Below are 14,484 nucleotides of genomic sequence, written 5' to 3'. Positions count from 1 at the left end.
CTTCTGACTATCAGGAAGCCTGGCTTTGTTGGGATTCAAACCCTAGCCTCGTTCCTCTCTGAGGAATCAGTGTTGGCACACACGGCCTCTGGACGTGGTCCAGCTTCCTTCTCCAAGGAAACAGTGTCTAACCTTACAGCCTTTGGGCGTGGTTTTCCGTCCCTTGAGGACAAACTCTGTACCCCTTTCAAGACTCCGGGTTTCAAGACCTGTGTCGAGCCACTAACCACAGCTAAATCTGCAACAGCTGTGTTAGCAAACTCCTGAGCATACCTGGTGGGCTTCTCACCCTTCGTAGCTCCTCCTGATCTGTGCATCTGGCGTATCTCCTCCACTGTATCAGTGGAACTCACCTCATGCACCTGCTGTTTATAACAGCAACAGACTTAGTATCTAAGTCTCCAGCAATGGGGTAACCTAGGAAAATACACACATTTCAGCAAGTTGTATGTGGATTGGCCGAGCTCTGCTACATACTATAGTATTTACTTGTCTGTGTCTCTGTTACTTGCTGGCAGGCTCTGTAGGAATAGTGAGAGAGATTTGATTAATGGCTTTGTAAAGAGAGTGTACAGTTCTATGTGTTTATTACTGCTTATTATAATAAACACAAGTTGTACTATTCATGTTCTTTTCCCTCATTGTCCAGAAGACAATGTCCAGTCTTCAAACAGCTTCCACGATTTGCGCACTCTGCTAGGCTCGTGCTGAGGAAGCGTGTGGGCACAGAGATTTATTAGCAGTCTTCGCTTGTAATAAAACTCTCATAGGTTCTATGCGTGAAAACAGCATATAGTGATATTAATCCCTGTCCACAAATATACTTATGAGGACATGAAAGTCAACTGGGTTTTTAATATTCAAACGAGGAAACTTAACTGTGGTTTGGCACAAAGTCTGGGCAGCAAAAGCAGGACTTGGTGCCATGCTCTATAATCAATTGGCAATTCAGAAACCATGGTGTGAAGCACATTTCTAAACCATGGTCCATGCTGACTATAGTGTGGCACACCGAGATTGGCAAACTAAGGTTTACAAAACATGATTTGGGTTGGCTGATTTTCAGTGCCTGGGAAGCCTCGCCTGCAACACTTCCAAAAAGGGGCTTTGCAGGCACTGTTTATCAGCACATAAATACAGATACTGCTTATCTGAAAAAGTGTGCATGCACACAAAAGCTTATACCAGAACAAACTTTGTTGTTGTTTAGTCGTCTTAGTCGTGTTCGACTCTCCGTGACCCTATGAACCAGAGCATGCCTTGGAGAAACTCACTTTCCTCTCAAAGCTTCTCCTTTTTTATGTCCATGGAGTTTTCTTGGCAGAATACTGGAGTGGTTTGCCAGTTCCTTCTCCAGGTGGATCACATTTAGTCTAAACTCTCAGCTATGACCTGTCCATCTTGGGTGGCCCTGCATGGCATAGCTCATAGCTTCTCTGAGTTATTCAAGCCCCTTCGCCATGACAAGGCAGTGATCCATGAAGGGGAGAACAAACTTAGTTGGTCTATAAGGTGCTACTGGACAATTTATTTTATTTTATTTTATTTTTTTTGACCACGTCAGACCAACATGGCTACATACCTGAATCTATTTATCAGCAGGTCATCAGTGCCTGCAAAGCCCCTTTTCATCCAAGCTCCACCTTTACCTACTTCACACCTGATGGCTTCTATGTCATCAGATGTAGGTCAGTTGGTCATGGCTCGGCCAAAACAGCCTGGGGTCATAGGCCAAATGGGAGGCTTGGAGGACCTAGCTAGGCCTGGGGCGAGTGCCCTCCCCAAGCCACTAGCCCCAGCAGAAGTGGTCCTTAGTGAGCTGAAGGGCCTTTTTTGCCATCAGCGAGTGCGTTGTCGCAAGTTGCTGCCTCAGTAGTCTTTACTGGAGGTTTGTCTCTTTTGCCAGCAGCTGCAATTCCCTCTCAGGTGCTTGAGCATTTTTTGAGGAGAAAATGCTGCGAGCCTGATGGGGCCTTCGGGGTCACTTTCACTCTCCGAGGCTGGACCGCTTGTATTCCCTTGGTGGCCCTCTCTGGTTGGAGGCTTTGAAGGCCCACATTCAGGAGAGCTTGTTGTGGGGCCGGACCACTCTTCTGGGCTTGCAGGAGGACCAGAAGGCCTGATCTCAGGAGAGTCCCCATTCCCAGCAAGACTTGGAGAACCAGAGCCACCAACCCATCCTTCAAGTGCTGAGCTGTAGTCAGGGGAACTGGTGGCGTCCCTCTCCAATCTTGAGGGACCACTTTCAAAACTTAAGGAGCATTCGCTTAAGGAGCTGATGTGCCTAAAGGCTGAGGGCTCAGGGTGCTCCAAGGAACCTTTCGCCACCAGAGAAGCTGAGGAGGCGCTCCCGTGTCCAGAGCGCGATGGACTGGTGCTGTCTGAGGCGGGGGTGGATTCTGATTCTGAAGAACTGTTGTACTGAAAGCCAGGAGAACTGGCCGATTCCGTGGAGGGTGAGAGACTTGTGTAGTCATAGAAGGAGGCGCTGCTGTATCCAGACGGCTGCCTTGCTGGAGGGAAAGAAGGCACTGGCTGGGCTGCTCTCCGCAGTTCCTTTTTCTCCTTGAGATGGTTCTGCATCTCCCTCTGTGGTGTGCCTACATGGGCAAAGGAACCGATTGATTAGGGAAGTAAAAATATGGTTAGCCAAGGGAGAGGAAATGCAGGGAGGAGGAGGAGGGGTGGGGTGGGGACATGCACAAATACAGCCGCATGGGAGAACTACCCCGCTTGGGGGGGGGGGTGTCGTGGGTCTAGACCAAAGGCCCCTGTTTTATCCAGCATCCCATTTCAAGCAGTGGCAAGGCAAGAAGGTGATAGACCATGGGTAGGCAAACTAAGGCCCGAGGGCCAGATCCAACCCAATAGCCTTCTAAATCCGGCCCACGGACGGTCTGGGAATCTGTGTTTTTACATAAGTAGAATGTGCCCTTTTATTTAAAATGCCTCTCTGGGTTATTTGTGGGGCTAGCCTGGCGTTTTTACATGAATAGAATGTGTGCTTTTATTTAAAATGCATCTCTGGGTTACAGTGGTACCTTGGGTTACAGATGCTTCAGGTTACAGACTCCGCTACCCCAGAAATAGTACCTCGGGTTAAGAATTTTGCTTCAGGATGAGAACAGAAACCGTGTGGCGGCAGCGGGAGGCCCCATTAGCTAAAGTGGTGCTTCAGGTTAAGAACAGTTTCAGGTTAAGAACGGACCTCCAGAACGAATTACGGTAAGTTCTCAACCCGAGTTACCACTGTATTTGTGGGGCATAGGAATTTGTTCAATTTATTTTTTTCAAAATATAGTCCGGCTGCCCACAAGGTCTGAGGGACAGTGGACCGGCCCCCTGCTGAAAAAGTTTGCTGACCCCTGGGTTAGAATATCGGACTAGGACCTGGGAAACAAGTGTTCAAATCCTCACTTGGCCATAGAGCTCCCTGGGTGACCTTGGGCCAGTCATTTCCTCTCAGTCTAACCTACCTTACAGGGTTGTTGAGGGGATTAACTGAGGAGGGGGGAAGACCAATGGACTCATTAGCAGGTTTTGAGTAAACATTTACAAATAAGAAAATTTATATAAATTATAAGATTAAATATGCAAAAATGAATCGAAAGAAAATAAGCAGGATTTGATATTGTGTTAAAATAAACAAGAAAAGGAGGTTGAGGGAAGTCTGGTGGAGGAGGGGAGGGGAGGGACAATTTGGGATTGGTGAATTTATGATATATGTTATAATGTAATTTGGGGGGAAGGAAAATGTAATAAAAATTATTTACAAAAAAAATTAAAAAATTGAGGGGGGGACGGACCATGTATACTCAGTGCTGAATGACTCAATAGGCAGACCAAAGAAGTGCTTAGGGCAACCAGAAAAGTTAAGGACACCCTCCAAAAATGAGTACATTTTTTTAAAAGTATCAAATCAGCCATTATGTGGAAAACCAGAACTTTGTTAGATTTCCTTATCCTCTGCTGCACACTCGTTCCCCATTTCCTGTTCTTTTAGTTACTTATACCCACCTAAAGAAAGGGTCATGCTACTGATATAGGTAGAAAAAATATTTTTGGGAATTATTATTTTTTAACCATTTAGTACATGGTAGGGTTGCAACCCTAGTATACTGGGGGTCACCCTAATCTTTTCTGTGATTAGGGTCTTACTCCATATGCACCCACTTAACCACTTGGATTGGCGAAAATGGCACTGTTGCAGATACCACCTAATACCCATTCCGCCTTTCTTTGTAAGCTCCCTGCCTATTGACATCACCTTCACTTCCCTGTACTCTTTTTGGCGCCTGCTAGAAAAGAGTTTTGTTTAGGCAAGACTGCCTAGGTGTTTAGAAATTTGGTGTGAGATTCAACCTGTGGCTATTTCAGCTTCTCCAAAGTCAAAATTATTAGTAGCGGTATTTTTATTATTGATAATTTCATTGTCCCATCTTTATTTGTAAACCACTTTGAAGGTTTAAGAAAACACCAATGAAGCGGTGTTTAAATTTTATAAAACAAAGTTCTCACTCTGGCCTTGTATATACACCACCATGAACTTTTTGGAGAAAAAGGTGGAGAGAGAAGAAAGAAAGAAAGAAAGAAAGAAAGAAAGAAAGAAAGAAGGAAGGAAGGAAGGAAGGAAGGAAGGAAGCTAGATTGAATTGCCCATTCCGGCTCGGACTCTGCTGGGGGGCCGCGACTTATTCAATCCAGCAGGAGGAGCAGCAGCAGCAACAGGGCCGGAGAGAGGGCGGCGCTTGGCAGCGGCAACCCGGAGCGGCCCAGCGACCGCGGCTAGGCTTCCCTCTCCGTCGGGGCGAATGTCCTCCGGGCTGCGGCGGGCGGCCCTGCTGGGATTCGGCCTGCTCCTCTGCAGAGCGGCTCGAGCGGGGCGCTGCCCGGCCCCGCGTTGGCCGCCTTCGCCCGGAGCCATGCAGAGCGCGGCGGCGTCGGGGGCTGCGCAGGGCCTCAAGTACCTCGGGTGAGACTGGAGGGAGAGGAGAGGAGAGCCGGGGCCCAGCGGCTTTTTCCTGGAGGGCCGGGTTCGAGCCGCGGCCCCGCGTACCTCTCGGACTGGTTCGGAGGACCGTCCTGGAAAAAAGCCGGGGAGGGAAGGGAGAGCTAGCAGGAGAAGCGGCAGCACGCGCTGCTCTTGCAACCACCAGCGGTTTCGGTTCAAGGGGGATGAAGGCCTGGGGGTGATTTGCAAAGACCTGGTCAGTGGACACGGAAGGAGGCCGAGGTTGAGCCCCACCCGCCGCCGCCGCCACCTGTGCTCAGCTTCAGGATTCCGGAGTGCAACTTGTAAAGGACTGGCAGTGCCCTCGAGCATGCACAGAGCGCACTTCCTGGCTGCAGCCTCGCTCATCCGATTAGCGAGACTGTGACATCAAGGCGCCCTGCGTTGTTGTTGTTGTTGTACATTTAGACCAAATAATTGATTTCTTATTCTGCTTTCCCAGGGTGGGTGGGTTAAAACGACATGAAAACACAAGATTAAAATCGGTTAAAACTTTTTTTGGGGGGGTTGGCTGGCTGAAGAGCGGGGTAAGATCTGTCAAAGTATTGTAGCGATATGAAATCGTGTGCAGGATTCCAGATATGAGGGGGGGGGGGAGATTAGCAACCAATATAATGCAGCAAGTAAGGATAAGAAAAACATCAGGGAGGGAGGGGTGAATGATATATTCTATGTGAATTAAATTTGTTAAAACCTTTGAAAATCTAATAAAAAAATCAATATTTTTTTTAAAAAGTGGGGTACAAATGCCACAAAAAATAAATAAGCAAGCAAACAGAATAGGGTAGGGCTTTATATGTTTGTATAGATAGATACTGATCCATCTGGGGTGGTGGGACCTGTGGTACTCCAGATGTTGCTGTTGGACTCTTGACTCCTGGCCAGTGGCCTGGTTTTGATGGGATTTGTAGTCCAGCAACATCTGGAGGGCCAGAGGGTCCCTGCTTCCTGCTGTGGGTGCCACCCATTCTAGTCAATTCTTTCCCCCAGATCAAGAAAGCACAGTCACACAAACTTCACTTTCCCAAGCAATCTGGGTAAAACTCCAGCCCATGAGATCTGAGCCTTTGAAAACACACAGAGAGCTGAAAAAGGACGCGGGAAAGGCGGTCACTCTTCCAACTTCCTCCTCCGGCTCTATTTGCTTTTCAAGCAGGTGGGGAAATAACCACCCTCCCTGCCTCATGGCCCAGGGGGCAGAGAGTGGGCAAGAACTAGAGGCACCGTTGTGTCCATAGATGCCATGTCGCCAGCACCTGCCTAAAAGTTGTTATGTGTGATGTGTCGCCAAGGGGGTTTAAAAAAGGGTAAAGGGGACCCCTGACCATTGGGTCCAGTCGTGACCGACTCTGAGGTTGCGGCACTCATCTCGCTTTATTGGCCGAGGGAGCCGGCGTACAGCTTCCAGGTCATGTGGCCAGCATGACTAAGCCGCTTCTGGCAAACCAGAGCAGCACACGGTTTAGGATCCCACTTTAAACCGTCATGGCTTCTCCCAAAGAATCTTGGGAGTTGTTAGAATACAGTTATTCCCTTCCCAGAGCTGCTGTTCCCAGAGTTCCCTGGGAAGAGAAATGGGATGTTAAACAGACCTGTTCTGTGAGGGGAATAGGGGGTCTGCCAGCAACTCTCAGCACCCATAACAAACTACACTTCCCAGGTTTCTTAGTGGGAGGCTATGTCTGTTTAAAGTGGTACGATTCTGCTTTATATGTATAGTACAGATGGGACCTGCCCCTTCCCTCGGCCTCTGCCTGACCTTCTTCATAAAGCTGTTGTGTACAGGAAAGGTGTGTGGATAAAGAATGAAAGTGGGGATACAAGACTTAAACGTATCTCAGGCAAAAGAAATATGAGGATAATGTTGTGCTAAGAGATTCTGTCTTCTCCTGGCCAGCCAGAAGGAAGCTCAAGCCATAGACCAAGAACTGTTTGATGAGTACAAATTCAGCGTCGATCAGCTGATGGAGCTGGCTGGGTTGAGCTGCGCCACAGCCATTGCAAAGGTAGGGGTTGTGGGCATAAAGAACAAGTCGAATGGTGCCGAAAGATGGGGCTGAAGGGATGGCCGTGCCTGAGAATGACCTGTGGAACTACTTGCTGCAGGATGCTGCAGAACAGGGATGGGGAAACCTATGATCCTCTGCGTGTTCTCAGACTACAACTCCCACCATCCTTGGCCATTGGCCTTTCAGGATGGAGCTGATAGGAGTTGGACTCAAAAAACCTGTGGAGGGCCACATTAGGATGAAAGGGGCACAGCACCACCAACCTCAGCCTGTGCTCTGCCAGCCCCCTTTTGCCTGCCTTCTTAGTTACAATGGTCCCGGGGAAGCCGTGGCTGTCACCTTCCTCCTCTGTAGTCCCAGTGCTGCTTTTGTAGAATTCAACCGCGAGGCGGATGGAGACGAAAGTGGAATTAGCTGGCTCCATGCGCCTTTGGCTCTGGTTCTGACTGCTGTTGGGTTCCTTGGCTTCCACCCCACCAGCCCCATTGCCCTTCCCAGTTTATCCCATACTTCCTCCACAGAGATTCCTGATGCATCTGTGTGAACTCATAAGGACTAGAAGAATGCACTTAAAAAAATAAAATAAAAGTGAGGTGCTTGAGATACTGAATTCTCCATCAGATGATGATGATAATAGTAATTCATTTTTTATACCACACCCATCTGACTGGGGTGCCCCAGTCACTCTGGGTAGCTTCAAACAAAAATACCAATTAAATTGGTGCTAACCTTTAAAGTCCTAAACGGCCTTTGCCCTGTATACCTGAAGGAGACCACCGCCATCATTCAGCCTGGACACTGAGGTCCAGCTCTGAGGGTCTTCTGGCGGTTCCCTCACTGTGAGGTTACAGGGAACCAGCCAGAGGGGGTAGTGGCACCCACCCTGTAGAATGCACTCCCATCAGATGTGAAAGAGATAACCAATTACATGACTTTCCAAAGACATCTGAAGGCAGCCCTGTATTGGGACGTTTTTGATGCTTGATGTTTAAGCTGTGTTTTTATATTATGTTGGAAGCCACCCAGTGACCAGGGAAACCTAGCCAGATGGGTGGCCTGTTGTTATTAAACAAAGCAACAACGAAAAAGTCAAACAAATGAGAATAATACTTCAATTGATACTTCATTCCACGGGTTATTTGCATCATCACAGAATTCATCTCTTCACAGAAAACACTTATGTTTGTCTTCTCCTTTTCCCACAAGGCCTACCCAGTCGGCTCCACCATTAACCAGCCAACCGTCCTGATTGTTTGTGGCCCTGGAAACAACGGAGGAGACGGCCTGGTTTGCGCCCGGCACCTGAAAATGTTTGTGAGTGTCCTGCTCCTTTATCCTTCAGTAGAAATCTAGGGGCATGTTTGCAAACGGTGCTTCATTCTTATGCAGAATTGGGCTGGGGGTTGAGCTTGTGGATGTGGTTAATGTGGCATGTAATGTAGGAACTGGCTGTTTTCAATGGAGATAAGAAAAGCCTGCTAGATCAGGAAAATGGCCACCTGCTTCAGTATCCTGTTCTCACAGTGGCCTGTAGGAAACCCACAAGCAGGACCCAAGCACAAGAGCACTCTCCCGTCCTGTGGTTTCCAGCAACTGGTATTCAGAAACATTACTGCCTCTGACCATGGAGGCAGAGTGTAGCTTTGGTAGCTAGTAGCCATTGATAACCTGAAAGGACATGTCAGAAACATAGCTCTCTTAGATGATCTAGTGATAAGTCAGTCGACCTTCTACAGCCCTACAAATCACATTTTCTTGCCATGGTACAAGTATTCTACTGGCAGTTGACTGTGACACTATTCCTTCCCCCAGAGAATTCTGGGAGCTGTAGTTTGTTAAGAGAGTGAGAATTAGGAGATTGCTATTCCCCACAGAGAGCTACAATTCTCAATCCATATTCACAGGAACTCTTAAGAACTGTTGCTCTCTGGGGTGAAAAGGGTTCTCCTAACAACTCAGTACCCTTAATGAATTACACATCCCAGAATTCCTTGGGGGAAGCCATGACTATGTAAAGTATCATAGTGCTTAATATGCATTGTGTGGATGTGGCCAAAGTATGGACTGTTCAAATCCAATGGTTTGTTGTCCATTAAGTGTCACCACCTTGGGGAGGTGACCAGTGACGTCCCTGCAGATGCTCTCAGTGATCAAGCTACGATACCAGGTGTCAGATGGCTCCTGAGGTAGCTTGGACCTAAGTTGTTTGGGGCTTCGTCAATCAATACAGTTGTGCAAATCTTCGTAATTTGCGTTGAGGACCTCTTCAGGTTATAACCCAGGATACAGTGGTACCTCGGGTTAAGAACTTAATTTGTTCTGGAGGTCTGTTCTTAACCTGAAACTGTTCTTAACCTGAGGTAACACTTTAGCTAATGGTGCCTCCCGCTGCTGTGCAATTTCTGTTCTCATCCTGAAGCAAAGTTCTTAACCCGAGGTACTATTTCTGGGTTAGCGGAGTCTGTAACCTGAAGCGTCTGTAACCCGAGGTAGCACTGTATAAGTGTTCCAGATAAATAAATGAATATCATGTCTCTCTTGCAGGGCTATGAGCCTACGCTGTTTTACCCTAAACGCCCCAACAAGCCACTTTTTGAAGGTTTAACCACGCAGTGCAAGAAAATGGACATCCCGTTCCTTTCGGAGTTCCCATCAGAAGTAGGTAGACCACCACCTCTAAAACCCAGAAGAATAGGTGTTGGATCAGATTAAGAAACACCATGAACCCACATCTTTATGGGCAGTAGCCAAAATATTAAGGTCAGCAAATAGGGGAAATAAACTGGAATGCAATGTAAACTTGAGGTGGGGAACCCCGAGACTAGCTTTGTGGGCCCATATGGAAATTACGGGGAATGAAACTCCAACTTGTTTGGTATGATATACAGTGGTACCTCGGGTTAAGTACTTAATTCGTTCTGGAGGTCTGTTCTTAACCTGAAACTGTTCTTAACCTGAAGCACCACTTTAGCACTTTAGCTGCGCTGCCGGAGCACAATTTCTGTTCTTATCCTGAAGCAAAATTCTTAACCTGAAGCACTATTTCTGGGTTAGAGGAGTCTGTAACCTGAAGCGTATGTAACCCGAGGTACCACTTTACTGCTGGCTCAACTAATAGTGCCAGATATATGCAAGAAATGATTGATGTGTGCTGTTGGTAGTTTGTGACTCTGTGCAGGTCAGTTGAGGAGTGACTAGGTTATCAACCTCACAAGTGGGGAAGAAGGCAAATGACATCCCTATCAGGAAAGGTTTAAAGCTCTCTGCCTACACCAATGTGTGTCTTAACTTTTCATTCCTTTTTTCCTGCTACTGTCAAAATTGGTTGGGTTTGGCAGGAGGGGGTGGGTCTGATCTGTGCCTGGGGTGGGTGTCACAGAATGTGAAGGTCAAGAGTTGAACTTATATTTACGATTCGGCAAAATCTGCATTAAGGCATCTATATAACCTCCTTGATTCTAGCCACATTTCACACACCTATCGGCTCGTTTGCAGCCCTACTTCTCATGTTCCTGTGATTTTTTTTCTTTGTCTGGAATGTTTCCTTGAACTCTTGTTAGTGCCACCTGGTATTCTGGAGGATAGAGAGGTTTGGGGGAGTGGCACTGAAACTAGACTACTCTCCAAAAGCTAAATTTGCTTTGACTTTTTGGACCACTTTTGTGTTTTGTCTCGTCACACAAATACACCCTCCCTGTTATCTGAATGAGAATTTGGCCTTTGAGGCCATTGGTCACAGCCCATGTGTTACACTAACCTGTTGCCTCTCGTTTCGTTGGCAGGCTGCGTTCATTGACGAGCTCTATGGCCTGGTGGTGGATGCCATTTTTGGGTTCAGCTTCCAAGGGGCTGTGCGAGAGCCCTTTGGCACCATCCTGAGCACTCTGGAGAAGGTCACTGTCCCCATTGTGAGCATCGATATCCCTTCTGGTATGTTGGGCCAAGGATGCTCTCTGAGCTGGGTACCCAAATATTCTTTCAGCTTCCGTGTAATGTAGCACATGGATTTCTTTTTTGCATGCTCCATCTCCAGCCCCCCCTTCAAACTCTGCAGCCAAGACTGAGCCCAAAGGAAGCTGAACTCTTAACCTGCACAAGTTTAGGCAGATTTGAGCTTTGTGTTTTGCAGTAACTCATTTTGTAAATAGAAATAATAATGATACGTTGCATAATGTATATCTAGTTACACAGATAGAAGCAAGGAGTAATTCGCAGCCTTGGGGACTAGAAGCCACCAGCAAGTTTTGTTTTACTTTTTTTAAAAACAGTTCTTAACGAACTCTCCCAGTCCCATATTCTGTGCCTTGTGCATATATTCAGGGCTGCTTATGGCACTTTGCACCACTCTTTGGGGGTGAGTTACCTGGCTTTTATAAAGATTATGCAACCATGTTTGGAATTCTCAGTCGTCAGCGAAGGTTTCCTTAGCCCTCGGGCTGCAGCACTTTCACCCCCCCCGCCACCATTTTGAAACATTTATTTACAAAATAAATTTGGGGGGGGGGGGAATTAAAGTTTCCAGTCTGCTCTGGGTTTGATGGCAAATGAAACCAATTTTGTTTGGGGTCTCCAATTTGGAGGATGGCCGTTTGCTGCTTGAGGGTTGTTGACAATTAATGGATCTAAGTTAGTACTTTTATTTTAGGTAGCTGTATTCTTTGATTGTATATCGAATCTGAATAGTACGGCTTGGGGACTTTTTGGTTTTATTCCAGATTTGTTTTGTTTAGATGCCTTAGGGCATTTTAGAGTATGAATATTTTAATTCAATACAGCAATTGCAGAACGGTGTGCAATTTCATGACACACTCACATGGAACCTTGGTTTGAACCCCAGTCCCCATCTGAATGCTGTTCCCCAGCTTCCTGGGTGGGACCTGGTTAGCCGCCCTTCCATTTCACATTCCAAAACTGGGGTGGAGAACCTCAGAGAGATAGTTCTTGTATTGCTGATTTCAGGGTGCTAAGAGGTAGTAAGGAATAAATGTTTCTGCAAAATTTGGAGAACATGCTACTACCATTAGGCTGGCTCATGGAAGCACCAGCTGCAACTTCAGAGTAAAATCAGGCTTTGGGGCTTTATTAAAATGTTTGTATGTTGCTGTGCAGTCATTAATCATAGATTCATATAGAGTTGGAAAGGACCACGAGGATCATCTAGTCCAGCCCCCTGCAATGCAGGAATCTTTTAGAGACCAGAATTTTGAATTCTGCCTCATGATACCGGTTTTGCAGAAATGGGTCCAGCCAGCCGTGGATCAATTTGGCAGCCACTTAACAGTCAGCTGTTGGATTTGTAATTTGGAACATACTGAATTAACCAGGGTTTTTATTTAGACATTGTGACTTTGTATCAAAACTCCCTACGCATTAGATCAGGCATAGGCAAACTCCGGCCCTCCAGATGTTTGGGACTACAATTCCCATCATCCCTAGCTAACAGGACCAGTTGTTAGGGATGATGGGAATTGTAGTCCCAAACATCCGGAGGGCCGGAGTTTGCCTATGCCTGCATTAGATCCTTATTTTAAACATTTGACGACTCCAGCCCCATTATTTGTTGTTTCAGTTTCAGTTCTTGTTAAAGAACCTCATTTTTACCCTTCTGTTGAGATCCCACTCACTCAGCCAAGCACAGCCTTTCCCTCCCTACAATACGGAGATAATTCTGACCTACCTTACAAGGTTGTTGTAAGAGAATGTACATGGGAGCACCTTAAAACATTCAAAAAGCCACTCTATGAATGCTGAGGTGGTGACAGAGACTGGCTAGACAAGGAGGAGTGGTGGCTACCAGTTGTCCAGGAAGTACCACTGGGGAGGAGGGAGATTTTGAGTTTGACTCAGACTGGTCCACAGAGGGAACCATCAGAAAGTCTTGGAGCCAGAGAGTAGGGGCGAAGGGGAGAGTCACAGTGTGGGCACAGACCCTGATAGGGAGAGAGCAGAAGATACATCTTCCACATTGCAGGACAGTCCTCTTCCGGTCCCTTCTCTCTCCCCCCCCCCCCCCAGCTCAAGAAAGGAGAGCTAAAAAACAGAAAGGGCAGAGAAGAAAAGCTGAATGATGCCAGAAGAATGTACAGAGAGAAACACTTAAAAGGACGGGAGGGGTTTCCAGCTTCTGCAACTTTCATACCTTGAGAGCCTCGGTGTCGGGTACCTCTGGTTGCGAAGCAATAAAGTTCTTTGCCTTCAAGTCGCGTGCCTCTTCCTGATTTGCAGCCTGGTCGGCAAGGCTATTCTGGCAACCTGACAGGTGGTAAGCATCTTCCTTCTACGGCAGGCATGGCCAAACTTGGCCCTCCATGTGTTTTGGGACTACAATTCCCATCATCCCTGACCACTGGTCCTGTTAGCTAGGGATGATGGGAGTTGCAGTCCCAAAACATCTGGAGGGCCAAGTTTGGCCATGCCTCTTCTACGGAATAAAGGACTACTTGCACACCAAGGAAGTTACAAAGAAGTTTGATATTGGCTGCTGCGTTGTAGCACATTGATAAACCACATATCTCTATGTAAACCAACCTTCCTTGACCTGATTCTTCCTAGACGTTTTGGACTGCAACTTCCATCGGTTCCAGCCAGCACACCCCTGGAGTGGGGGCTGATGGGAGTTGTAGTCCAAAGCAGCGGGAAGGCACGCCAGGTTAGGGAAAGTGGCTGTGAACTTATTTCTCAAGCACTTGTCCTTCTTTGATTTCAGGTTGGGACGTGGAGAAAGGGAACCCCGATGGGCTGCAGCCAGACATGCTGATCTCTCTCACTGCGCCCAAGAAGGCTGCAAAGCAGTTCACTGGACGCTACCACTTCCTAGGCGGCAGATTCGTGCCTGCAGCGCTGCAGAAGAAGTACTCCCTTAACCTCCCGGAGTACCCAGAGACAGACTGCGTCCTACGGCTCTCCTAGCCACTGCACCCCAAGCTGGGGAGACATCTGGATCAGAGGAGGAATTGAAATTAGGTTGGGTTAAGGTTTGGTGGTTCATTATTTGGAGTTACAAGTTAGGCCTTAAGAAGTAGCCTTGGATCATAAGTGGACACACAGCAATTGAGAGCAATATGGGAAAAGATCAGAAGACTTTTGCGACAGCTTTAGACCAAACAAACCAAAAAAGGCTGCCTTCCATCACATTGTAAAGTATGATTAGTGTCTGGGAAAAGGAACCACAGTGCAGATGTGGGGAGCCTTTGGCCTTCCAGATGTTGCTGAACTAGAACTACCACTACCACCTTCCCTGGCCGTCGGCCATGCTGGCTGTGGCTGATGGGAGTTGTAGTTCAGCAACATCTGGAAGGCCCCTTAGGAGAATCTCATTCTTTTCCTTTGTGCAAGGAAGAGGCTGTTTTATAGACTGTAACGAACTGAGAGAACTTTCATTTTCCTTCAATAAAAATGGTGTGATTAAAAATTCGTCTTGCGGGGCACGACTGTACAACCCCCTGCTTCTCTCTGTGTTTTTGC

General features: G+C 47.2%; 1 protein-coding gene across 2 annotated transcripts; it reads left to right on the top strand.

The window, feature by feature from the left end:
• Window positions 1–4,768: 4,768 nt before the first annotated feature.
• Window positions 4,769–14,431, top strand: NAXE (NAD(P)HX epimerase). Of its 2 annotated transcripts, none has more exons than XM_080984318.1 (6): window positions 4,769–4,972; window positions 6,909–7,017; window positions 8,227–8,334; window positions 9,565–9,678; window positions 10,803–10,950; window positions 13,727–14,431. In XM_080984318.1, the coding sequence occupies exons 1-6, from the start codon at window positions 4,812–4,814 to the stop codon at window positions 13,927–13,929; spliced, it is 843 nt and encodes a 280-aa protein (XP_080840444.1). In that variant the 5' UTR covers window positions 4,769–4,811; the 3' UTR covers window positions 13,930–14,431. The 2 variants fall into 2 exon arrangements, with proteins under 2 accessions (XP_080840444.1, XP_080840445.1); XM_080984319.1 differs by lacking the exon at window positions 4,769–4,972 and adding an exon at window positions 5,926–6,167.
• The last annotated feature ends 53 nt before the right edge of the window (window positions 14,432–14,484 follow it).

Source organism: Podarcis pityusensis, assembly GCF_964106645.2.
Source record: "Podarcis pityusensis genome assembly, chromosome: 16".
NCBI lineage: Eukaryota > Metazoa > Chordata > Lepidosauria > Squamata > Lacertidae > Podarcis > Podarcis pityusensis.
The sequence above is the reverse complement of the archived record's forward strand: the minus strand, read 5'-3'. Positions and strand labels throughout refer to the sequence as shown.

Coding starts and splice junctions, on each gene's coding strand:
- NAXE (XM_080984318.1), top strand. CDS start 4,812: ATGTCCTCCGGGCTGCGGCGGGCGGCCCTGCTGGGATTCGGCCTGCTC. Junction 4,973..6,908: donor CAGGGCCTCAAGTACCTCGG/GTGAGACTGGAG, acceptor TCTCCTGGCCAG/CCAGAAGGAAGCTCAAGCCA. Junction 9,679..10,802: donor TTTCGGAGTTCCCATCAGAA/GTAGGTAGACCA, acceptor TTTCGTTGGCAG/GCTGCGTTCATTGACGAGCT.